General features: G+C 42.2%; 2 protein-coding genes and 1 pseudogene across 12 annotated transcripts; 2 read left to right on the forward strand and 1 right to left on the reverse strand.

The window, feature by feature from the left end:
- The first annotated feature begins 350 nt into the window (after positions 1–350).
- On the forward strand, positions 351–13,472 carry LOC142957475 (uncharacterized). 11 transcript variants are annotated; one of them, XM_076099332.1, is made up of 8 exons: positions 351–803; positions 5,170–9,395; positions 9,513–9,749; positions 9,867–10,467; positions 10,574–11,416; positions 11,885–12,013; positions 12,236–12,376; positions 12,809–13,472. In XM_076099332.1, exon 2 carries the CDS (start codon positions 5,182–5,184, stop codon positions 6,406–6,408), a length of 1,227 nt encoding a protein of 408 aa, XP_075955447.1. In that variant the 5' UTR covers positions 351–803; positions 5,170–5,181; the 3' UTR covers positions 6,409–9,395; positions 9,513–9,749; positions 9,867–10,467; positions 10,574–11,416; positions 11,885–12,013; positions 12,236–12,376; positions 12,809–13,472. The 11 variants fall into 11 exon arrangements, 10 of the variants coding, with proteins under 10 accessions (XP_075955447.1, XP_075955446.1, XP_075955452.1 ...); XR_012956138.1 differs by having other exon boundaries at positions 375–803; positions 9,213–9,395; XM_076099331.1 differs by lacking the exon at positions 351–803 and having other exon boundaries at positions 3,981–9,395; positions 10,574–10,867; positions 11,166–11,416.
- Positions 7,959–8,682, reverse strand: LOC142957681 (uncharacterized; annotated as a pseudogene).
- A 1,510-nt stretch (positions 13,473–14,982) lies between the features above and the next one.
- On the forward strand, positions 14,983–23,428 carry cep78 (centrosomal protein 78). The gene is made up of 16 exons (XM_076099397.1): positions 14,983–15,112; positions 15,780–16,048; positions 16,227–16,402; positions 16,580–16,652; positions 16,755–16,858; positions 16,998–17,172; positions 17,306–17,419; positions 17,706–17,770; positions 17,877–17,979; positions 18,577–18,694; positions 18,931–18,973; positions 19,109–19,252; positions 19,366–19,443; positions 19,703–19,884; positions 21,123–21,288; positions 22,125–23,428. Exons 2-16 carry the CDS (start codon positions 15,787–15,789, stop codon positions 22,677–22,679), a joined length of 2,358 nt encoding a protein of 785 aa, XP_075955512.1. The 5' UTR covers positions 14,983–15,112; positions 15,780–15,786; the 3' UTR covers positions 22,680–23,428.
- The last annotated feature ends 268 nt before the right edge of the window (positions 23,429–23,696 follow it).

Consider the following 23,696-nt stretch of genomic DNA (forward strand, 5'->3'; position numbering starts at 1 on the left):
ATGACATGTTTGCTCATTGTCAGTCTTGATAGGTTATTTGTTCCATTTTGTCATGGATCAATAAGATCCACTAAGTCATTCTGCTGGTGTTGGACATTTCTTTGTGCAAATATTAATATTGATTAAAATAATTTGACAGGCTTTAAAATCTCTGTATTGTCTTTCTTTGCAACTTTTGACTTGCACTGTAACAATACAGCCACCAGATGGCAAATGCAATGCTACAGTACACTCTCTCTCTTCCTCTCTCTCACACGCACACACACACATACACACAAACACACCCAGAGGAGGAGTGGTTTTTACTAAGTCAGAAGGAAGAAGTCTAAGTTACAAACAACTTTTTATACATTTCCAAAAACATGTTTACACATAACAAGGCATCCTATAATATAATCACATCACTGGTGATCAAACCATAACATGTATCACCTGCATTAACTTGTCACCTGTTTGTGCTTTAAATATGATGGCACCATCTTGTGATTGAAATAAGAAATACAACAAGTTGTATCCAAACTGAATAGTAAAAGTTGAACTTAACATATGAGGATTCATCTCAAGTCTCAAATATTTGTGGACTCACACATGAAGAAACTTCACTGAAACCAGCCAGGAAAAAAGGTGACAAGTTATTGCAGGTGATATATGTGATGCCTTGATTACCAGTGATGAGATTATCCTATAGTACGCCTTGTTATAAGGCTTTATGTTACCGGCAACAAGAGAGCCGATGACATTGCTGCTCTTCTCATCCGATTTCTGGAGGACCACGATTGTCTGGACAAATAGAACAGCATTTGGTAAGTGAAACTGCTTTTGTTTTCTTTACATCTGCAGTGTGTTCATTTTGCCTATCGTGTCGTTTATGGATAGTGTTCCCTGCTGTAAATAATATTTGAATGGCCCTTGCTCTTTGGTGTGAGTGTTGCTGGATTGTTTTGTCATGCTTTGTTGTGAATATATGTGATGGTTCTTGTGAGTTTACTCTCGTCATTGTGTTAATTACATCGATTTTGACCATATGCATTATCCGTTAATTACGAAGCATACCGTCCTGCGTGGGTTGAGGGTCCGGATAATTGAATCTGTTTGGGCTGTTGTTTTCTTTTACAAACAATAATTATGGTCTGGATAAATGGGGATTGTGTGGCGATTGCTTAGCCCTGTTTGAATCAGTAGGGAACAGCTGCCTAAACGCTGCGGGGAGAATGTAGCGTGAGTTTGTGCGTGTTGTTTTCCTTACTATGCTAGTTTAGCATAGCCTCGCAGAACATACGTGCCTCAGCTGTGTTTTGTTTTGCTTCCGGGGTCAGACGCTGACCCGGAAACTAAACAGACAGACAGACCGGTGTCTCCACCGAAAACATTATATTTACCACAATTTAAGCTTCTGCATTTTCCAAATGCACTAGTATTATTGTTCGGTTGGTAAGCCTCGTACCGAACGGTTTAATACGAATACATGATGTTACACCCCTAGAAACAAATAACCGTAGCTGTGGCGCCATCATGAGGTTATTAGGTGGTAAGACAGCAGTGAAGGCCCAGGTATAAAATGCACGGCCCGCCAGATACATTATAATGTGTTATGATTGTGCTTATAAAGCATTAAAGACATGAATTTCATATATCAAAGACATGGTGATGATGAAAGAGATGATGATTTAGTATTTTTCAGTGATAAACATACGTAAGCATTTTTAACCAATAAATAATTTGTATCAACTCATTCATCAGAAAGTAAAAAGTAAGTAAAAATATCTGCTGCTAAACTGAAGTAAAAAACATAAAAAAAACTGACTATGATCTCTAATATGAACGTGTCTGTTTTATGTTAACTCTTGTGGACACAAACGACTGATCTGATGACTGCAGAGAATGATGGACATTTATTGAGCAACAGTGAAAAGGTTTACACGTGCACAGTAACAGAGCGAGCTAACTGGCCGTCTCTACATCTTTCAGACCTCCACTAATCTGGCGGTGGTGGAACTGAGACAGGGAGGGGCGCTCTCAGTTTGGGAGAGGAGCAGCAGGAGTCGGTGGCGAATGTGCAGGATGTGGAGGAGGACGGAGCATCTCTGGTACACAGCTCTGGAAGAAGGGATCGTCCTCATCGGCTCTCTATCAGCTCCTGGTGGATCTGGATGTGAAGTCCAACAGGGTCTGGAGGAAACCACAAAGAACATGTGTTGTATTGAAATAACACGCATCACTAACCCTCCATTAAAAAAATCAGATGAGCTGAAGAAGCACAGCTACACACTGAGACACTACCAAATAGCTCACACTGCTGAACATCCGGCTGATCAACTCTACCTTGAGTTGAGTGGGAGGAAGAAGAGCTCTCTCTGGTCCATGAAGTTCAGCATCACAGTCAGTCAATGTGTGGAAATAGCTGTGAGGAGAAGAAGGATGTAAACAGAAAGGCAGCTTTACTTCATCAGCCCAGACATGTTATTATGACACAGCTATGTTTCTGTTTGTTATCTGAGAGGTGATATTTACGAGTGTGTCTCTGGTCCTTGCTGTTCCGCTATGGTCTTCACATGGCGATAGGAGAGGAGGCAGCAGTGCAGGTTGATGGAGGAGGCTTCAGGTGGAGCTAGAGTCATCTGGCAGCGTCTTCAGGTGGAGGCCGAGGTTGATGGCCGCAGGTGAAGGTTCAGGCGGCAGGTGTCTGCGAGGATCTGCAGGTGGAGGCAGCAGTGATGGTTGTTGGTAGAGCCTGTAGGTGAAGATTAAGATGGCAGCTGTCTGCGGGCTAGCCAACTTCAACGTTACTGTGTAAGACAGAAGTAGTGGACCAAAAGCGATCACACTCCTGTGACCAATCCTGCTTTAGACAGAGGTTAGGACCTCCCACCTCAATAGCATACAGACACATATTTATTCATTTATTTCTGTATTCAAACATTTATTAATGCATTTATTTATTTATACTTAAGTCATTTCTGTCCTCCATACTCGGAATGCATGGAAAAAGATCTAGACCTGGAAAAATCCATTAACATGGCAAGGCAATCAAAAGATTGCAGCAAAACACACTGAGGAGTGATGCCAGTGGTATAAAACAGATTTATTTATTTTTTTGATTAATTTGACTCTTTCTGTTGGACAAGTAATAATTTGGGCACTCTGGTTTCTACCTACTGGCCAATCCTATTGTCATTTGATTTTTGAGCATATTGTGCTTGTATAATGTGATGATTATGTATTTACTTTGTAGAGTGATGCAGGCGTGTCTACAGATTTACCATGTATGTGTGTGTTTATGTACAACAAACCTGTCCCACCCACTGGTACACCCACCTCGAAGAACAGAAAAGTAGATAAATAAAAAGGTCACCTCATTTTGCCGTGCTAGACGTCATATATATATATATATATATATATATATATATATATATATATATATATATATATATAGATGTCATGTGTAGAACAGCATAACAGAATTACAACAAATTAAATGAGACAGAAAGTTATGAGACTATGAGACAGAAAGTTACGAGATTCAAAGTTATGAGATTCAAAGTTAAAGATTGATAGAAAGTCTCGAACATGAAGGATAACAGAATATAACTGTAGGATGGTCTTAAAATGCTAAACGTTTGCTAAAACTATTGCTGGAATAAACAAGTGTGCTCACTTTAAAACATATTGGCTGTGAATGAAAACAAAATACATAACACACATGTGACAACACATTGGTGGGCATCACACTCACAACATGTTGTCTTTGTGCTAATCACCATACGTCGTTTTGCGAGTAGCATATATCAGACTCATAGATTAAAATTTTCGCTATTCCCAGTCCAACGACAGCGATGGTGCCAAGAAACACTCCTGCGATCAGTAGACCTTTGGCACAGCGAAACCACCAACTTCTCTCTTCAGGACAAATCTCATGATTCTCATCAAGCTGACCAAGGTCATTCATTTGGGCAGACTTGACATCAATCACCTTTAGCTGCTGTTCAAGGTCATTAAGTTGGACCGACTTGACATTGTCATGCTCAGCCACCTTTGGCTGCTGTTCAAGGTCATTAAGTTGGACCGACTTGACATTGTCATGCTCAGCCACCTTTGGCTGCTGTTCAACGTCATTATGTGGGACCGACTTGACATCATTGCAATGCTTTACCTTCCTTAGACGCTTCCCATGGTCTTTCATTTTTAGATTACACATATTTATCTTTCTTCCTTCCACTGTACTGGTGTCTCTTGAAAGTCGGACCGACTTGACATCATCGTCATGCTCAGCCACCTTTGGCTGCTGTTCAACGTCATTATATGGGACCGACTTGACATCATTGCAATGCTTTACCTTCCTTAGACGCTTCCCATGGTCTTTCATTTTTAGATTACACATATTTATCTTTCTTCCTTCCACTGTACTGGTGTCTCTTGAAAGCCGGACCGACTTGACATCATCGTCATGCTCAGCCACCTTTGGCTGCTGGTCAAGGTCATTAAGTTGGACCGACTTGACATTGTCATGCTCAGCCACCTTTGGCTGCTGTTCAACGTCATTAAGTGGGACCGACTTGACATCATTGCGATGCTTTACCTTCCTTAGACGCTTCCAAAGGTCTTTCATTTTTAGCTTATACATATTTATCTTTCTTCTTTCCACTGGTGTCTCTTGAAAGTCCTCAATAACTAGTGTAAGACTGAAATCCTGTGTTGATCAAGTATGACCACTATTTGGCGCTGTTTACGGGGTTTGATGTGATGGGGATAATGTGACGGGAGAAGAAGATTAGAAGCTTGACTAAAGTTATGATGAAAAACCCAAAAGTGTTGGACTGATTTAATTCCTTTATCATACACCCACGATGCTTACACTAGTTTGTTGACTTAAAGTCTGGGGTATATATAGGTATATGATTGGCTTTCATCTCTTTGTGACGTCATGCCGTTCTATAGAGTCTGTTTCTGAACTGACGTCCTTTGATCTTGCAAGATGGCGCCGTGCCAGCGGCTGCCTGTCGCAGCAGCTCCTCTGTGTGTTCTACTTTTTTGTATTTTTTCCACTTTTTCCTCTCTTCTTTAGTTCTTTTTCCTTCACGTTTAGTGTAAGTTATGGTTAGACAACGGACCGTAACTTTTTCTCAAATTTTCTCGTGGCTTTTCTGCTACTTTTCTCCCTCTTTATAACAGAGAGCCACACAGATGACTGGGGCCATTGTTTACTCCCGCGATCAGCTGTTTGCGCTGAGCAGACAGCGGCTGCTGCCCGGCGTCAGGCCTGAGATCCCGGTGGAGTTACGGAGAAGGGCTCGGGGTTGCAGGTCGGGCGCTAAGCGGAGGGCGAAGAGGAGGAAATATAAACCTTCGGTACCGGCGATTGTAATGGGGAACGTGAGGTCTTTGGCGAATAAGACGGACGAGCTCGGCGCGCTGGTAAAGCCCGAGAGGGACTTCCGTGAGTGTAGCGTCATGTGTTTTACGGAGACATGGCTGCACGCGGATTTTCCGGATCACAGTGCGTCGGTGCCCGGCTTCAGGACTGTTCGGGCGGACAGAGACGTTGTACAGAGCGGCAAGAAGAGAGGTGGCGGGATCGCTGTGTATGTGAATGAGAGGTGGCGCAATCCCGACCATGTGTGTGTAAAGGAATGCTTCTGTAGCCCGGACATTGAACTGTTAGCCGTGGGGATGCGTCCATATTATTTGCCGAGGGAGTTCACGTCCGCCATTGTTGTGGCTGTGTACGTCCCGCCATCAGCTGACGCAGAGAAAGCAGTGGACACCATCCACTCCACTGTGTCTGGACTGCTGAGTCAACATCCTGGTGCGTTTTTGGTTATTACTGGAGACTTTAACCACACCACTCTGGATAGAGCCCTGCCAACTTTCCACCAGTATGTTGACTGCCCCACAAGGAACAATAAAACTCTGGACCTACTGTATGCTAATGCTAAGGATGCATACAGTGCTACTGCCCTACCCCCGCTTGGCAGGTCCGATCACAACTTGATCCTGTTGACACCCAGGTATGTTCCTCTGGTGCAGAGGCTGCCTGTGACCACCAGGTCTGTGAGGAGGTGGTCTCAGGAGGCTATTGACGCCTTGCAGGACTGCTTTGAGTCTACGGATTGGGATGTGCTTTGTGGACCACATGTGGAGGACCTCAACAGCATGACGGACTGTATCACTGAATACATTAAATTCTGCGAACAGACCGCCATTCCATCCCGGTCAGTACACTGCTTCCCCAACAATAAACCTTGGATCACCAGTGACCTGAAAGCTCTTCTTAACAAGAAGAAAGCAGCTTTCAGGTCTGGGGACAGGGAGGAGATCAGGACAGTCCAGCGTGACCTGAAGATAAAGCTCAGGGAGTGCAAGGACACTACAGGAGGAAGCTGGAGGCCAAACTCCAGCAGAACAACGTGAAGGAGGTGTGGACAGGGATGAAGCAGATCACCGGCTTCAAGGTTGGAGGCAGACAACCAGGGGGCTCCCTGGAGAGGGCCAACGAGCTAAACTCTTTCTTCAATAGGTTTAGCTCAGAGCCCTCATCTGTCTCCTCCACACACCACACCTCCCAAACACCTCCCCCTCTGTCCCCCCTGGTGAGCTGCATGGACTCAGAGCCCTCCACTTCAAAGGGCTCTGCCACCACCGACATAATGACCCCCCTCTCTGTGACGACTGGCCAGGTGAGAAGACAGCTGGAGAGACTCCACCAAGGCAAGGCTGCGGGACCTGATGGCATCAGCCCCAGGGTCCTGAAGACCTGCGCCATCCAGCTGTCTGATGTTCTGCAACATCTCTTCAACCTGAGCCTGAAGCAGGAGGAAGTCCCGGTGCTGTGGAAGACGTCGTTCCTGTACCTAAGAAGACGACACCATCTGGCCTCAATGACGACCGACCAGTTGCCCTCACATCACATGTGATGAAGGTGCTGGAGAGGCTGGTCTTGGCCCACCTCCGGCCGCAGGTGAAATCCTCACTGGACCCTCTGCAATTTGCATACCAGCCGCATGTGGGGGTGGACGACGCCATCATCTACCTGCTGCAACGAGCTCAGTCGCACCTGGACGTATCCGGTTGCTCTGTGAGAATCACTTTCTTTGATTTCTCCAGTGCATTCAACACCATCCAACCAGTACTGCTGAGTGAGAAGCTGCGGGCTCAACTTGTGAGGAAAGAGCCTGAAGACTTTCAAATCAGGGAGTACAAAGTATAAAATAAATACACACAATTATACATCATATTTCTTGTCGTTTTCATGGTAACGTGATATGTTGCAGCAAAGTGCTGTCCCATTCCTATTTACACCATCTCAAGCCCTCAGTCTCTCACACTCACCCGAGTATGGGAGCAAGACAGAAGTAACTGATTCCTAGCAAATCATCCCTGTGGACGGCGTCAAAAAACTAGCTAGCAGCACTCATGGCTTCGACCAGGCTCCGGTGATGAGTGATTTACAGTGCATCCGTAAAGTATTCACAGCGCTTCACTTTTACCACAATTTGTTATGTTACAGCCTTATTCCAAAATGGATTAAATTCATTATTTTCCTCAACATTCTACACACAACAACCCATAATGACAAAGTGAAAACTGTTTTTTGCAAATTTTTGCAAATCTATTAAAAATAAAGAACGAAAACATAACATGTACATAAGTATTCACAGCCTTTGCTCAATACTTTGCTGAAGCACCTTTGGCAGCAATTACAGCCTCAAGTCTTCTTGGGTATGATTCCACAAGCTTGGCACACCTATTTCTGGGCAGTTTCTCCCATTCTTCTTTGCAGAACCTCTCAAGTTCCATCAGGTTGGATGGGGAGCGTCGGTGCACAGCCATTTTCAGATCTCTCCAGAGATGTTCAATCGGGTTCAAGTCAGGGCTCTGGCTGGGCCACTCAAGGACATTCACAGAGTTGTCCCGAAGCCACTCCTTTGTTATCTTGGCTGTGTGTTTCGGGTCGCTGTCCTGTTGGAAGATGAACCGTCGCCCCAGTCTGAGGTCCAGAGCGCTCTGGAGCATGTTTTCATCGAGGATGTCTCTGTACATTGCTGCATTCATCTTTCCCTCAATCCTGACTAGTCTCCCAGTTCCTCCCGCTGAAAAACATCCCCACAGCATGATGCTGCCACCACCATGCTTCACTGTAGGGATGGTATTGCCCAGGTGATGAGCAGTGCCTGGTTTCCTCCAGACATGACGCTTGGCATTCAGGCCAAAGAGTTCAATCTTTGTTTCATCAGACCAGAGGATTTTGTTTCTCATGGTCTGAGAGTCCTTCAGGTGCCTTTTTGCAAACTCCAGGCGGGCTGTCATGTGCTTTTTACTGAGGAGTGGCTTCCGTCTGGCCACTCTACCAAACAGGCCTGATTTGTGGAGTGCTGCAGAGATGGTTGTCCTTCTGGAAGGTTCTCCTCTCTTCATAGAACAACACTGGAGCTCTGTCAGAGTGACCATCGGGTTCCTGGTCACCTCCCTGACTAAGGCCATTCTCCCCCGATTGCTCAGTCTGGCTGGGCGGCCAACTCTAGGAAGAGTCCTGGTGGTTCCAAACTTCTTCCATTTCCGGATGATGGAGGCCACTGTGCTCATTGGGACTTTCAATGCTGCAGAAATTTTTCTGTACCCTTCGCCAGATCTGTGCCTGGATACAATCCTGTCTCGGAGGTCTACAGATAATTCCTTGGACTTCATGGCTTGGTTTATGCTCTGATATGCACTGTCAACTGTGGTACCTTATATAGACAGGTGTGTGCCTTTCTAAATCATGTCCAATCAACTGAATTTAGCACAAGTGGACTCCAATCAAGTTGTAGAAACATCTCAAGGATGATCAGTGGAAACAGGATGCACCTGAGCTAAATTTTGAGTGTCATGGCAAAGGCTGTGAATACTTATGTACATGTTATGTTTTCGTTCTTTATTTTTAATAGATTTGCAAAAATTTGCAAAAAACAGTTTTCACTTTGTCATTATGGGTTGTTGTGTATAGAATGTTGAGGAAAATAATGAATTTAATCCATTTTGGAATAAGGCTGTAACATAACAAAATGTGGAAAAAGTGAAGCGCTGTGAATACTTTCCGGATGCACTGTATTTATTCAGGCTGTGCGTCAGATCACATTCCTGTAAAGTGTGCGATGATATCGTTAGCCAACTTGTTTTTTCTGCAACGTGTTCTTGTAGATAATTGATTATAGCTTATCCTCTTCACTTGATTCTAGCCGAGGTTTCAAGACTGTTTAGTCCACACATTGGAGGGAGAAGGACGACAAGGAGGTGAACTGTTGCTGCGCCTGCACAACTTCATTTGTACACTCACTCTTTCTGTTGTATTGAGGATAAACCGACACGCCAAAGATAGACTTGCTGCTGCAGGACTAGGGGAAAACGTCTTACATTCCAAGGTAAGTCAGGCATCATGATTGACAGACGTATTTTTCTTGAATTACCTTTGAAAAACATTAAACGTTATTATATTTCAAGTTAGATCGGTTGTTTGGATTATTATCTTCTATTTCCAGGTAGTCATACAGATCCAGATGACTTTAGAGAATTTATTTTAGAGGCATATCAAAAACTCAGACAAGGGGGAGGATTTGAGTTGCTCAAAATCTTTGGAACAACACGGTCGCCAACTGATCATCATACCATGTCCCAATGAGGGTTATCATGTGAGACATTTGAAAGATCCACAAACACAGATTGGTCACGCTACAATTTTCATCTGACCACTCCAAAGAAACCTGAATCTGGACCCTGTAAGATCCTCACTTTTAAATTGGTGTTCCCATATGAAAATGGCATGAGTATGGCATGAGTATGAACATTTACACAAGTATAGCTTGTGTTACATTTTGAAATGATCTTGTTTACAGGCATGTCAACCAGAATGCAGTAATGAGCTAGTTGGCACCTCAGAAATGTGTGACGTGTGGAGAGGAGTTCCCTTTTACAAGAATCAAGGCTCACAGTGATGAATGCGTGAGGTATCGCTCTACAGAACTAAAACGTCACATTTGTCAAGTAGTCGTACATCAGACATTAAGCATTAGGCTCTGGAGTCTGCCAAAAGATGTGAAGCATTTTGAATGTGGATGATCCTGTATGATCCTGAATATTGGTCTTGAGGGAAAGTTGAATTTGAATGGATTTATTCTATTCTATTTATATGACCATTCTTTTGTAGTTGCAGTGTTTTTGTGAATGTGTAATGTAATATAAAATATACTGGCCCCAATAACAAAACGTGCTTCTCTTTACCCAAGACCATCACAGAGCAGTGGTGAGGTAGAAATTGTGGCGACAACAGAAAGTGCCTCCCGAAGTGAAGGTAGATTTGTGGGCATGTTGACAAGACTACAGGGAAGTGAGACAACAAGGGCCAGCAGCACAAACTACTGCGTGCCACCTCTCAGGGACATGTGGCTGCTCCTGAGATAGTTGACCTAGATCCCACTGAGGAGAGAGGCTTCCCAGGTGTGTTACATCATTTAAACATTACATGATTTATTGCAATAAGTTGTTGCTCTCTACATATCAATTCATCCAGTATTAATTGGAATAATTTAAAAACTCTTTTTAGGTTGGAAAATTCTTTCGAATCCCAGTGAGGCAGCAAAGAGATTCAAAGAAGACATTTTAAGCCGGCATGCAACTGGAAAATCATTCTATCTTACCATGGATCTTGGAGACACAGAGGACAGTCCTTTCTTTTTATAAGAGGGCTAATGTTGAGTGGGCTTGCCCCTTGACATGCACACTCGAGGGTAAATTGGTTACACACTTGCAGGAGATCCAGCAATTGGTGATGGCGTGACTCGCCATTTCTTTGCAAGCATCATGTCCAAACTTCAGTATGGTTTTGAGATGAATTTTGGTAAGTGAATATTCACTTTGGCTGATGGCTGGTTGTCAGCTATCGGGCTCTGTGTTTGGTTTGCACCAGTTCCAGGCTGACAACAGATCTGTCTCTACTTACCCAGAGAATACCTAAAACCTTAAAAAACAAACAAATGTGACGCAGCTGCTGTGGCCCTGTAGGTTTCTACAGGGTCACCCAAAGTATTCAGTGGCTGATTGATATTTCCTTACTAATTCTGTATGAAAGTTTGAATATCTATGTCCTTTACATTCTGCACTATCAATGTTCTTTCACTTTTCTCTTTTAATTGAAGTACCAGGAGGAACTCTTCTTTTTGAGGGGGAACAAGATCATCTGATTCCCTCCACTTGGCATTCCCTTTTGGAGAGTGACTTCTTTGTTGTTGCTGGCCGAATGATTGGTCATTCATTCCTCCATAGTGGGCCATGCCTGGGAGGACTCAGCCCAGCTATCCTGCATGTGCTCTTTGGTGGATCCCCAGAAGAAGCCATAATAGATATTAAGGAGTGTGCTGACCTTGACATCCGTGAGACAATCAAAGTGGTAAAATACATTTTTCCTGTAAGATTTTAATGATAAAAATTCGGGGCAAGGACAATAAAAGTAATACCTGATGTCAGAAATTTTTGGCAGATATTTATAATACCACAATCACATAGTTTACTAATTTAAACCAGCAGGGGGTGCTGAAGCAATATTAAAACCATAAACGTAGTAAAGTACATTTCTTTAAAACATGTAATTATAGTGACTGATGTCATCATGTAAAATGTGTTTTTAGAGCAAACACAGTTTTAACAGGTTCCCAACATGCTGTTTAAAAGGGATACAAAATTATCCCTTATTATTATTTGTGATGTGGTTTGAGACCAGTGGGTGTTGTCAACCACGTAATTGATAGTTATTGACAAGTTGTCCTCTCCCTATTTGTCGTATATCAAATCTGAATATTATGCAAGTCTTGAGAAATCAGGAATTCTAATCTATTCTAATTCGAATTGTCACTATTAGCTGGAGGGGACAGCAGATATGTCATCTGAAGAAAATAACCTAATTAATGAGTTGGCACTGTCCTGGGATTTGCCTGCAGTCACATCTGACAACAGAAGATGGCTGCTGGACAAACTGCTCCTCCATGCTGTGAGTATTCTGATCTGTGTACTTAACAGATCATACAAACCAGACCGACTAATCAGAGTTGAAGTTCTGATGTAGGACAACATTTTGTCTTTCACATTTTTGTCTTTATTGTGACATACACAGATGGATGTTGATGAGTTTATTAAGTAATGCTAATTAGACTATTAGTTAAAGATTAGTAAGGCTGCTTTGCTTTTCTGTTGTGATGCAAATGTTTTGCAGGTCCTTGGAAGAACCTCAAGACAAGTGAAACAGTTACGAAGGGGGTTAAAAGAGACACCGATCTGGCCTTTGCTAACTGAGAGGAAAGACACAATTCCCCTCCTCTTTACAAGAGCATCTGATGTACAGTGCACACCACAGGTAAGTGACCCCATGACGCCAAGTCAAAAACACTCACACAAATTACTTTCTCAGAAATGACATGTGTTTTCTACCCTCTGGCAGCCATTGGTTTCACTTCATTACAATAAACATTAACCTGGTGAGATCTGAAACGTGTTGCATTGATATGATCACAGTCAGCATTTGATCTCTTTTTTTTAAAAGTTAAACCTACATCACATCACTGCATGAACAAGTACTGCTCAAACATGGTTGTCCTGAAGTCCTTGCAAGTTGAGTTTCATAGAAATGAACTGACACTAATTGCTGCCTAAAAGGATGGAAACATTTCCATACGTAATATTTTACTCTGTAAATTGCTGCTGCTACAAACTAATTTCTCCCTGGGGATGAATAAAGTTTATATCTATCTATCTATCTATCTAAATATTGACTATTCTTTTTTGGAAGCGTCTCCAAGCATCCTTGGGAAACTCGTGCAGTTGTGGATAGGATATGGATATTAACGTGGTGGAGCTGAAACTTCCAGGACATTACAAAGACTACTGTAACTTTGAAAGAGACATTCTTGCTGCTATTTGTAGCACTGACACTGGGTTTGGATTGGTCTAGGGAGACTGTACATCAATATATCACTCTGTACACTTTAGTAATCGTGTAGCATTTGTTGTCTTGCTTGGCCAGCCAAAATATTGAATTACAGTATAAAAGCAGTTGAATGAGTGATGTAAACTAGTACCTAGTCCTGTTAGTGTGTAACACTCACAGACACAATGTGGTGATTCATATTTGCACTGTTGGAATATCAGCTGAACTAATCACAGTTTAAACCTCTTCAATCCATATTTACAGTTCAATAATCAAACTGATTCAACATCAAGTTCAACAGGATTCTTCTGTAATGTGACACTGTGGGACATCCACTAAATGGAAGTCTGAATCATTTCATTCTTTTTTTGGGGACAAAACTATTTCAAATGTAAAACATTTGGTGTCCTAATTATACTTTTATTAATATAGCAGGGCATGTTTAGATTATATAATGTGGCACTGGTGCTTTATTACTCAAACTATAACAAATGCTTTGCCTGTTTACATAAATTTGTATATTGAATATGGGTTTTGTTTTCTGTTTCTTTTCTATTGAAAGGTTTTTTACCTAAACTAAACTACAGGAAGCTACACTAAGTGGCTTAGTGAACAAACTACTATGCTGAACCTACCAAAATAAAAGGAGGAAAAAGAAAAGTTGTTTGGTCATTGAGTGAAATCCAGTTAGAAATCCGCATTAAATACATCTGTATCAATAACCTAGATAATTAACAAAAGCACAGGTAAATATGACTAAATCTATGGTTTAAATACACTTATACTGCCATCTAGTGGTAGAACGGGTGAACACTTTGCTTATCCTTACCGGCTTACACTCTGCGTTCACTAAATCAACACAATACAGTGGACAAAGAAATATCAGTGCCAACAGCAACATTTATGTGAACACAAAAATGACTTTGATTAAACTATATCACGAACTGTATTGCATCAAACAATGCACCGATTAATAGAAAAGTTGATTCTTGCTGTGTACATGGATAAGTTAAATTAAATCGCTACTACTGCTGCTAACACACTCTCATCGGCCCGGGATTATTTATTTATATTCATTAATGTGTTTTCTTCTAATGTTACCCTGGTATGTGCTTGCATCACAGACTATATAACGTTAAGCATTTCTATACGGTCATTATATTGCCTTCATTTTTATTTTGAAATATTCTTATTTCCGGGTTACATGTTGTGGTCTGCGTCTCGTTTTAAAGGAAAAAACAAAAAAGGAACAAAATTCGGCTCGTTTTTGACTTTGGTTCTGTGGTTTTTCCGTTTTTGAATTCAGAAACCAAAAACGGAAATACGACCGCCCATTTCCGTTTTCCCGTTTTTGGTTTGACAACACATAAACTAAGATACGCCTTTATGGATCCCCTTTGGTGAAAAGTCACATGTCACAGCAGCCCAAGAACAGGCTGAGACTAAGAACTGTTTATTATAAAATACATTCAACTGAATAATAAATAAGGAAATTAAAGCACATATCCTACTATATATACTACTGTAGATTACAATATTAATTATCCATTGTGCAAATATATATGCAAATGTGCATGTGCAGAAATAACATAGAATCATATTACCATATTATCATATGATCCTGAAAGCTTATCAAAGGTGATATAAGTCAGCGTTCACCAATAATCAGGGTTAAAGCTTTATTAATAGCACTTATCAAGTATATTTCTTTCTTTCGTAGGATACTATATATCTCCATTAAATTAATTCTAAATAATGCCTGTACTGTTGGAATAAATTATGGATTCATTTAGCATATAAAATCTATTGTACACTTTCTTGTCATCCATAAATACATTTAAATGAGTTTTAAACACAGCATCTTGAGTATTCTTTCTGCTTTCACTTTTCTGATATTGCCACACAAAACAAACCATCATTTTACAAGACTTTCCACTCAAACACATCTGATATCATGGAAGTCTCTTATGGTCTGCGGTAGGTGGCAGCAGTGCTCTGGCTGAACTCGCATACAACACAGTGAAGAAGAGATGTGGGCGGGGCTTCACTGACACAACAAGCGCCACTTTTGAGCGCTCGTGCACATCGTCAACAATAACAAAAGTTGTCAAATTGTGGCAAGGACCACCGAGGGAACAGAGCCACGACGATACAGCCTTTGGTCAGGTACAATAATTGGTTTCAGTTGGAGTCAATGTTGTTTAATAATACATGAAAGAACAGTTAAAACATGACCGTGTACGGGGCTCGATAGCAGCTCTCGAGTCTGCTACTCTCCTCCACTACCAACGGTTGCTAGGAGCCTAGCTTGCTAACGCCACTCGTTAAGCTACCGCTGACTACTACACAGTGCATTTCTACTATGTCTCTAATGAATACGAGAAACTAATTTCAGCTTATGAATTTCTGTGAGGTTTAACGTTGACGTGGAGATACACTGAAATATGTGGCCCGTTATCTTTAAAGGGAGGTCTGCTATGGAGGAAAGGTAGTGACAGGAGAGGTGTAGCGTTAGACTCTACAGACACAGCTATAGACTATCACTACTATCTGTTTATAATAACAGAGCTATCAAACATATGTGGCCCTATTTGTCTCTACCATTTTAGGTAATGCCTATCAATGTGTGTTACCCTACCTGTATATGGGAACACCATCTTTGTTAACAGATATCAAAATATTTACTAATACGACCAGAAAGTGGCAGTATACGTACCTGAAATGTCGATGTTTTAAAGCAGTTTTCCCATTAGTACCAAAGATGACATCTCATGGCACCATGAATTGTTCTTATTGTTCATATAATATTGTTCAATAATATTACTGTCCCTAGGTCAAAGATGATTCAAGATAGTGCTCAGATTCGGCGGCGGGGTGCCCAGGACTTCATGGCATTCTATGACTTTGCCTGTGCCAGACAGGAGTCGGTCCCTCTCCCGGCTGTTAAGATGAACCTTGACATGGGGATGCTGGACTTTAATGGCGATAGGGTCAAACTCACAGACTGGCCTCCCATTCTCAGCTCCATCTGCATCAACAAACACCTGCACCACATTGCAATAAGTAGCACATACCAAGCTGGTCTGGCTTCTGGAGACACAGGTAAGGCCTGGCAATAAACCTGATACCAAAAGTAACAGTGGGGAATTTTTGTTTTTTATATCACTCATGTTATTGAAACAAGTACAGGATGAGTAGAATTAGAAAGTTCAACCTTTAAACTGGAAATAATTTGCCAATTCTGCATATGTAACATTAATCATATCACCACCCATTTCAGATAGAAGGTACTATAAGTCTAGCTTCAGGAAGAGGATCCCAGCCATTCGCTCTAAGGACATGACATTTAAGTTGTGCAAGGCCCTGAGAGAGTGTCTGGCTGTCTCTCCCAACCTCAAGACTGTGCAGCTCAATGGACTTCCACTGAGAGAGAGGGACCTCATCACCTTGACAAAGGTAAAAAAAAAAAAGAAGAAAGCCTGAGAATATGATCTGCAGTGTAAACAGTAACGTTTACACCATTATATTGTTATTTGTTTAGCTATTTAGAGAGACGGGCACAGAATTATAAGCTCGGTAGCATTTTCTCTCCATATTTCTGTGTAAAAAATATGTGTTTTGTTTTTATTTCAGGGTTTTTCAAAAAGTGTTGTCTTGGAAAACCTATCTCTGGCTAACTGTCCAATCTCTGATGAGGGCTTAGAGGGTATGTATGCTCACAGGGTTTGTTCCTTTTTTTTGGTTCCGAAAGCCTTCAAAGGATTGTACTGTGTGTGAGCATGTACCTTCCATTTTCCATATGTTTCAGTCATCTGCCAAAGTGTGAAGTATTCTACGAGCATCAGGACGGTAGATTTTACAGGATGCAATCTCACGTGGAGAGGTGCAGAGCATATGGCCAACATCATCAAGGTGTGATATGCCATTTTTAAGACTTTACCAACCATACTATTTTAATGTGTTTTGGACTATACATGTAGTGTGTGTATATATATATATATATATATATATATATATATATATATATAAAGAATGCATTTTTTATTCTCAGCATCAGGGAATGCAGAGGCATGGTACTGCATGGGCCGAGTCTCTGAGGTATCGGAAGCCACAGTTTGAGGGAATGGGAGGTCTCCGCCGCGTCACCCTGAACTCTAACACTTTGATCGGGGACCGGGGTGCCGCTGCTCTTGCGCATGAAGTGGCAGAGGACCTGTGGGTTAAAGGTCAGTTGGTGTGGGGGTTTGAAAGAAATGCAACGAGACAAAGAAAAGTTTGTTTGTTTTTGTCGCTGTTGTCCTCGTCGTAGGAATTTTTTTTCTCAGGGTTTCTGTGTCTGTTTTGTGATTGGTTGAACAGCTTTGGACCTGCAGAGGTGCGGTCTGTCCAACGAAGGAGCTCGTCGTCTGCTGGAAGCCTTGAAAACTAACACTGCTCTTTGCGTACTGGATATTCGCAGTAACCCTTTAATTGGTAAGAAGTTGCCTGAAGCTCAAAACATGATGCGTTATTGGTACGTTGTTTGTTCCACACAGCACTTTTGAAATTGTGGGTGTAATAAACTAGCGCACTGTTAGATTTTTATTTACCTGCGTGTCCCTGTTCCATTCTAATTCTAACCCAGTTTCCAAAGTACTGTTTTCATACTGGCAAAATTGCTAATATTGCTCCATAACTCTGTAATTACTTTAATACTGTAATTGTACAGACACGTATCTGAAAACCCAAAAATGTGAAAAAAAAATTTTTCCCTTTACAGACAGGGTCCTAATCAAAACTCTACTAGAGAAAGTACTGATGAATGCTGACAGACAGTCATCCGAGGTGAGTGTCTTGAGCTGCTAATGCCATCATTCAGAGTCTAAATGAATGAGTGGTGTGTACTTGTGTGATTGCTTCATAGTTGTGTCTTCCTCATGTTGTGCTGCAGTACTGCTGGATCAAGCCTGCAGCCTCAGAGCCACAGAGAGCTTCTGGTCCAAAGAGGCGAGCACTACCCGGCACAGTCAGAGGAAAAACTACATTTAGGATAGGTATAAGTACACATTATTGTTTTGTTTCTCACAAAGCTATATTATAGACACCTGTCCGTGATTTCAAACAGACAGACAAAATATATTGAGTTTGTGATGGTGGCCACATAATCATCCCAGAGAAATATATCTTGTCTTTTTATCAACATTAGGAAAGGTTTTACCTCAGCTCCTCACCAGGCTCATAAAGTATCTAATCTTGTGGCTGTAAGTGTCTATAAAGGTTAATTTCCCCACGCTGACCTAAACTGTCTAAGTTGCTAACTTTAAAGGATTTCCGATTTTCCATTTAGACAAAGTTGAAATGCACATCCGCATGTCTCCAGCCTGTGCACAAGTGAACACAACCTTCAGCGTTAGATCTGTTTGAGATAGTGTCTATTATCTCGTACTCAAATTGTCTCTTTCTGACTCCTCACCTCTTGGCTTTTAAGTCATCTGGAGACATGGTAAGAACTCTGCTGGCCAGCAATGTTAGATACTTTTGGTTCAGATACCCTGTAGTAAAATATCAACAGATGAAGAGAGCCATGCTGTCTCATAACTTAATACATACCTCTCTCTCTGTCTCTCTCTCTCTCTCTCTCTCTGGTGCAGCCGCTCGTAAAGGAACATCTCCTGCAGGACGGAGTTCAGGCGATGCTCAGACACAGAAGCCCTCTTCCCCCTCCGGTTATGTGCCTTGGCGTGCTGCTGCACGAGCTGGACGCCAGAGGTGAGGAGCTGCTGGTGAACCAATGTATTCCGTGTATTAATGCAACACATCGTATTTATTATTTCTGAAACAGTTTTTGGCTGCATTATCGAAACACGTGTCCACAAGCATCCAGAATAGAACATACTATGAATTTGATGTCACACGATTACTCCTCCTTTATTGACAAAGCTTTCGCCAGGTGTCTCTCAGTGAATCAAAGACTGATATTACGTTGATGGATGCCTTTGTTGCAGAGGTATGCCTCCTGGAGTTTGTGTGACGGATCAAAGCTTTCAGGTGAGTTCTCTTGTGTTTACGGACAGTGTGTTACTGTAGAAATGAATGAAAGCGTTGTAGAAATGTATCAGTAGCCTGTCAAGTATAGCCAAACTGTATTTCCACCACCTGTTGAAAATGCATGGTTCTCATCAGGGTGCAGCTACCGTGAAGGTTACTGTGGAGTCTGATTCAGAGGGAGAGGAGGGTGAGGAAGACGAAGAAGTGGAGGTGGAGCAGGGACCACCTTCTCTTGGCCTCGAGGACAGGATCACCGGGCGGAAGTTTAATCATATGCAGGTGAGTCACATCGTCATAATTTTGAGGTTTGTGTACAGGAAAAAGGCAACGCTTTGGGACTTTGAAGAACTTGGTGCATGCCGTGTAATTGTGTGTGTGTGTTCGCCCTGCAGATGGAGCTAAAGGAGTGTCGTCTGAGGCTGGCAGAGGAGCGCAGAGCCAGACTGAAAGCTGAGTCGAGGCTCATGGAGGTGATGATCACTAACATATGATTTATTTTTCTTCTGTTTTCCTCCCCTGCTATTTGTCTTTGCAGCAGTCACCAGTTTATTGTTCTAGCTTTAGTTAGAATAGCTTGAGGGTGGGTCAGCCACACTGAAGCGGCTTTTTGGATGATTATGTTAGTTTTAGCTCTCGGTGCTGCATTGTGTCAGTGGTTTTGTAAATGAAGAAACGAGAGACTGGCTTCAAGACGCCCTTTTATTCTGTCTGTTGGTCGTTTCTATTCAGTGTGAGTTGGACAACGCCCGTCTTCGTGACAACAACCTCTCCCTGTCGGAGGCGCTTGCAGCCAGCGGCTCTGCATCAGCAGCGCCCGCTCTCAGTGCTCTTGAAGATGAAGCGGTCCTCGAGAGCATTGAGAGCTCGTTTACCAAGTTCCACGCTTTCCTGGATCTCCTCAAGGACGCCGGGTGGGTTTTCAACCCACTTTTGACTCGGACCGTGTAGATTTGGTTCTGGGTTGAGGTGGATCAAAGGAGTGTCTTTGTTTGACTACACAACTTCCAGTTTCATTATGCATCTCTGCTCATTCAGTTTTTCCATCCTCCCGTCTGCTCTTCCCACCAGGTGTTACTCACCCTGGGCCGACAGAATCCCCAACAGAAAGTTGTTTGGATTCAATTAAACTATTCATGTTTATCTCATCACACCTTCCTTTATCTAAGTTAGTTTTCAGTGTATTCAATGTAGGACGACCATAACAACTGTAATCATCCATTCATCTATTTCTGATTTTTTTTTTTTTTTAGTTAGGTGTGATACCTTAAGAAAGCTCATTATTAAAACTGCTGAGGGGACTTAACTTACAATCATATCATTCTTTTTTTTACATTAAAGAAGTAGCAAATGCTTCTCTTTTTACAAAGATTGTATAGTTCATGAAAAGGACAGCCTCTCATGTGACTCATGGCAAAAGGCTGGGCTACTTTTTGTACATCGCCTCTTTACTGTAAATGGAGGATTTCTGTTTCGTTCTGAGATAACCTTTAAAAACACTGGTCTGTTTGTTCTGGTCCGGTTGGCTCCCTCCAGTTAGAAACCTGGCACTGAGTCCAGTTCAGAGTTTCACTCTGACACAACCACCACTTTCCTTTGCTAAATTTCAGCCTGTTCTCTATTTCGTCATTTTTTATTGTGATTTGAATGCATTTCTTTGATGGTTCACCTTGTTTCATGGTCGATGGCCATTAAAGGATGCTGAGTTGTTTTGAAACCGAGACCATGAGGTGCAGTAAATAGGTGGGGAGCAGTCGCTCCTTCTTTTTATTCAGTGAACATAATCAAACCAAGTATCCTTGCAGTCCTGCTCATTAGTCAGCAGCGCTTCATACTCATTTGTATTAGTAAACTATTGCTTTATAATCCTGCAATATTACAGTATAAACACACAATATGCGCAAAGAGGCTTGTAGCTATGGAAGCCATTCTTACCAGGGCATCTACTACCACTTACATCTTCAAGTACTTCATCTTAATGGATGTGGCCTCCTCTTGGTATTTCATTTACATGGAAAAGGGGGTAGCCTGTATGTACTTTTACCAATTCACCCTGTCAGATTATTTCGGCATACACTTCAGTAGTGCCTGAATGACATTTATGTGACCTTTGACTTAAATTAACTTCACCTCTTTCTTTCTTCTTTTGTAGCCTTGGTCAGCTCGCTTCAATGGCTGGAATCGACAAGTCGGATTTCCCCCCTCCAGGAAGACCTCAGCTCTCCTCCACAGTAGGACCGCATGTGGACGGCGCGGCGTCACTGCCTGGAGGGTTAGAGCATCGGGAGGCAAAGACTGACGCGCCGTCTTCAATAAGGGTATGCAAAGGCGATGATTGGGAAATGTTTGAAAGTGCGACGTGATGGTGTTATACCTTCAGTTTCATGTTCGCACTGAGTTTGTTAACAACCCCCAAAAATCCATGTCGCCAATGTTGCATTCTAACAGCACCACAAACTTGCCTCCTTGCCTGCAACACTGCTGAGTTGCATCAAGTTTAAAGAGTGTTTCAGTTTCATTATGCGTCTCCGGTCACTTTTCCCGTCATTTCTTTGTGTCGTGTTGTGGGTGATCTGTTACTCACCCCGAGTCAAAATAGAGTTTTGTTCTCACACAATTCCCATTCAACGCTGTTTGGATTTCATTTTACTGTTAATGTTTTCACTTCTCATATGTTCCTTTATCAAAGCTTTTTATAAAGATTGTATATTTGTCGATCCGTATCTGCGACATGTCAGCCACAGACAGATGAAACATCGCCTCATGCAGCTTGTTGATCAATCAACTTATCATTTTATTAATTGATTTGATGGTGCAACAATAGTTATTTTGTAATATTCATTATAGAGAAAAAAAACTGATATTGATTCATTATGAAATTAGATAAATTTGACATATTGTATAAACATCTCAAATTTGAAGATCTATATTTTTGATGCCACCAAGTTCTCATTCATGTGGCTCCTTAAGGGAGCGTATCCCATAATGTCACTCATGCTACTCAGTGAACCGGGGTTACACAGATAACTAAGGTTTTGAGTATTGCCTGTATTGTGGTGTCTTCTGGTGATTTGTAATAGTTCCTAAAGAGGTTATTTTAATACTTTGTCTGTTATTCCATTTTTCTCATCAAACCTCCAACTTCTGTCTTCAGGTAGGCGGCATCCTGCCTGCTCCCCCGGGTAGTCCGGCCGACACCACCCCCCCCAGACCTCCGTCCTCTGTCAGGGAGTTTCTGCGTGAAGACAGGCTGCTAGATCTGACCTTCAGTCGGGCCTCCCGGCCTGCAGAAGACCCCGGTGTCGGTGGAGAAGAGGAACCCGACAAATACTCAAAGCTTGATAGCCAGCATGACTCAGGTTCTGAGCGCAGCTTCCGTAGCCAAAACTCCTTCGATATGGTTCCCTTCAGTAAGACTTTTCAGACTCGGTCCAGCCGCCCCAAGAGCAACCACAGCAACTCACACGGAAGCAACGGCTCCCACGGACACAGCTACAACAGCAGCTACGCTGCCGGCCATTCCTCCCACAGCAGCGGGTCTCACGGGGGATTTTCCATAGGATCAAGTGTTAGTGACATCATGAGTGACATGGCGGAGTCTGTGGGGTCGAGGAACAGGGGAAAGGGAAGGCTAGTGACAGTCAGTCAGGCAGGGTCAGAGGGGGGCTGTGGAGCAGATCAGGTCTCTGGGGGGGCAGTCAGACGATGAGTCCTTCTGACCTACCGACCAGAGAAATGGGAAAAGCTCCGCCTCTCTGTGATCTCAGTGCCTTCTGTTTTTGAACTGTAGATTTATTCTGAAATCTTTGGAAGACGCAAGACCAGAAGTCGTAGCATGACAAGTGGATTGAACACCTTGTTGCATGGAAGCCAAAGCACAGACAGAGTTGAATATCCTACTAGAATGTTTAATTTTAGTTACAGATTGAGAGAAAAATATATTTTTGAAGCAGTTGTGTATTTTTATAGTCTAGCAGATGCATTTTGCACTTGGATAAGTACAGAAAATGGTTTTAATTCATTAAGTGTGGTAGTAGATATTAGGGTTTTCAAGCTAACCCCACCACCAATCAAGTCTCAATTAAAATCCGCGAATCAAGTTCCCTCCAATGTGATCCTGTTTCATCAGACCTCAGAGGAAAATCATCCTTTGGTAGCTTTTTAATGCTAAATATTACTGTTTTTATGGCTGTTTGACACTATTGTTTTAAGAGATTTTTCATGTGTGTGTAATTTGTCCGTTTTGACGTACATTTCAGTGGTTACTCTGCTGTTCCTAATATTTTTAAATAAACCTGTTACACAATGCACCTTGTCAGTGGGTGAAATTGTGCCAAAACACCCTCTGGACCTGTGTCTGCTCGCTCTCTAGATGCAGCAAATGTTTTATTTTGCGTGTTTTCCATTACAAGTGAGCCTCAGACTTGACCAGTGGAAAAAAATAAAAGCTAAAAAGTACAGCTGTTTCATTTCCGATGTCTTCTCGGTGTTACTTCATCGTTTATACTTCTGGTGGTCGTGTGTTGTGGCGCTTTTTCCTTGGACACCAGTTTTGCAAATAATGTTCTGATATTTTAGAGACTCACAGAGAGATATTCAGTACAAAGATAGTTTTACACGAACAAGCTGTCATTCGTCACATCTCTCCTTTGATTGGCTTTTGTTTGCGTTACAACTGCCAGTAACATCAGCCGGAGTTGGACTGTGTTGTGCACGGACAATGTGT

This window comes from Anarhichas minor, unplaced genomic scaffold, assembly GCF_050575085.1.
Source record: "Anarhichas minor isolate MPS153535 unplaced genomic scaffold, ASM5057508v1 ptg000025l, whole genome shotgun sequence".
Lineage (NCBI taxonomy): Eukaryota > Metazoa > Chordata > Actinopteri > Perciformes > Anarhichadidae > Anarhichas > Anarhichas minor.

What these genes read in the sequence shown, in the direction of transcription:
- LOC142957475 (XM_076099332.1), top strand. Translation starts at nt 5,182, where the DNA reads ATGACTGGGGCCATTGTTTACTCCCGCGATCAGCTGTTTGCGCTGAGC.
- cep78 (XM_076099397.1), top strand. Translation starts at nt 15,787, where the DNA reads ATGATTCAAGATAGTGCTCAGATTCGGCGGCGGGGTGCCCAGGACTTC. An exon ending in CTGACAGACAGTCATCCGAG is followed by an intron (nt 17,771 to 17,876) that starts GTGAGTGTCTTG and finishes GTTGTGCTGCAG; the next exon opens with TACTGCTGGATCAAGCCTGC. An exon ending in TGACGGATCAAAGCTTTCAG is followed by an intron (nt 18,974 to 19,108) that starts GTGAGTTCTCTT and finishes GGTTCTCATCAG; the next exon opens with GGTGCAGCTACCGTGAAGGT.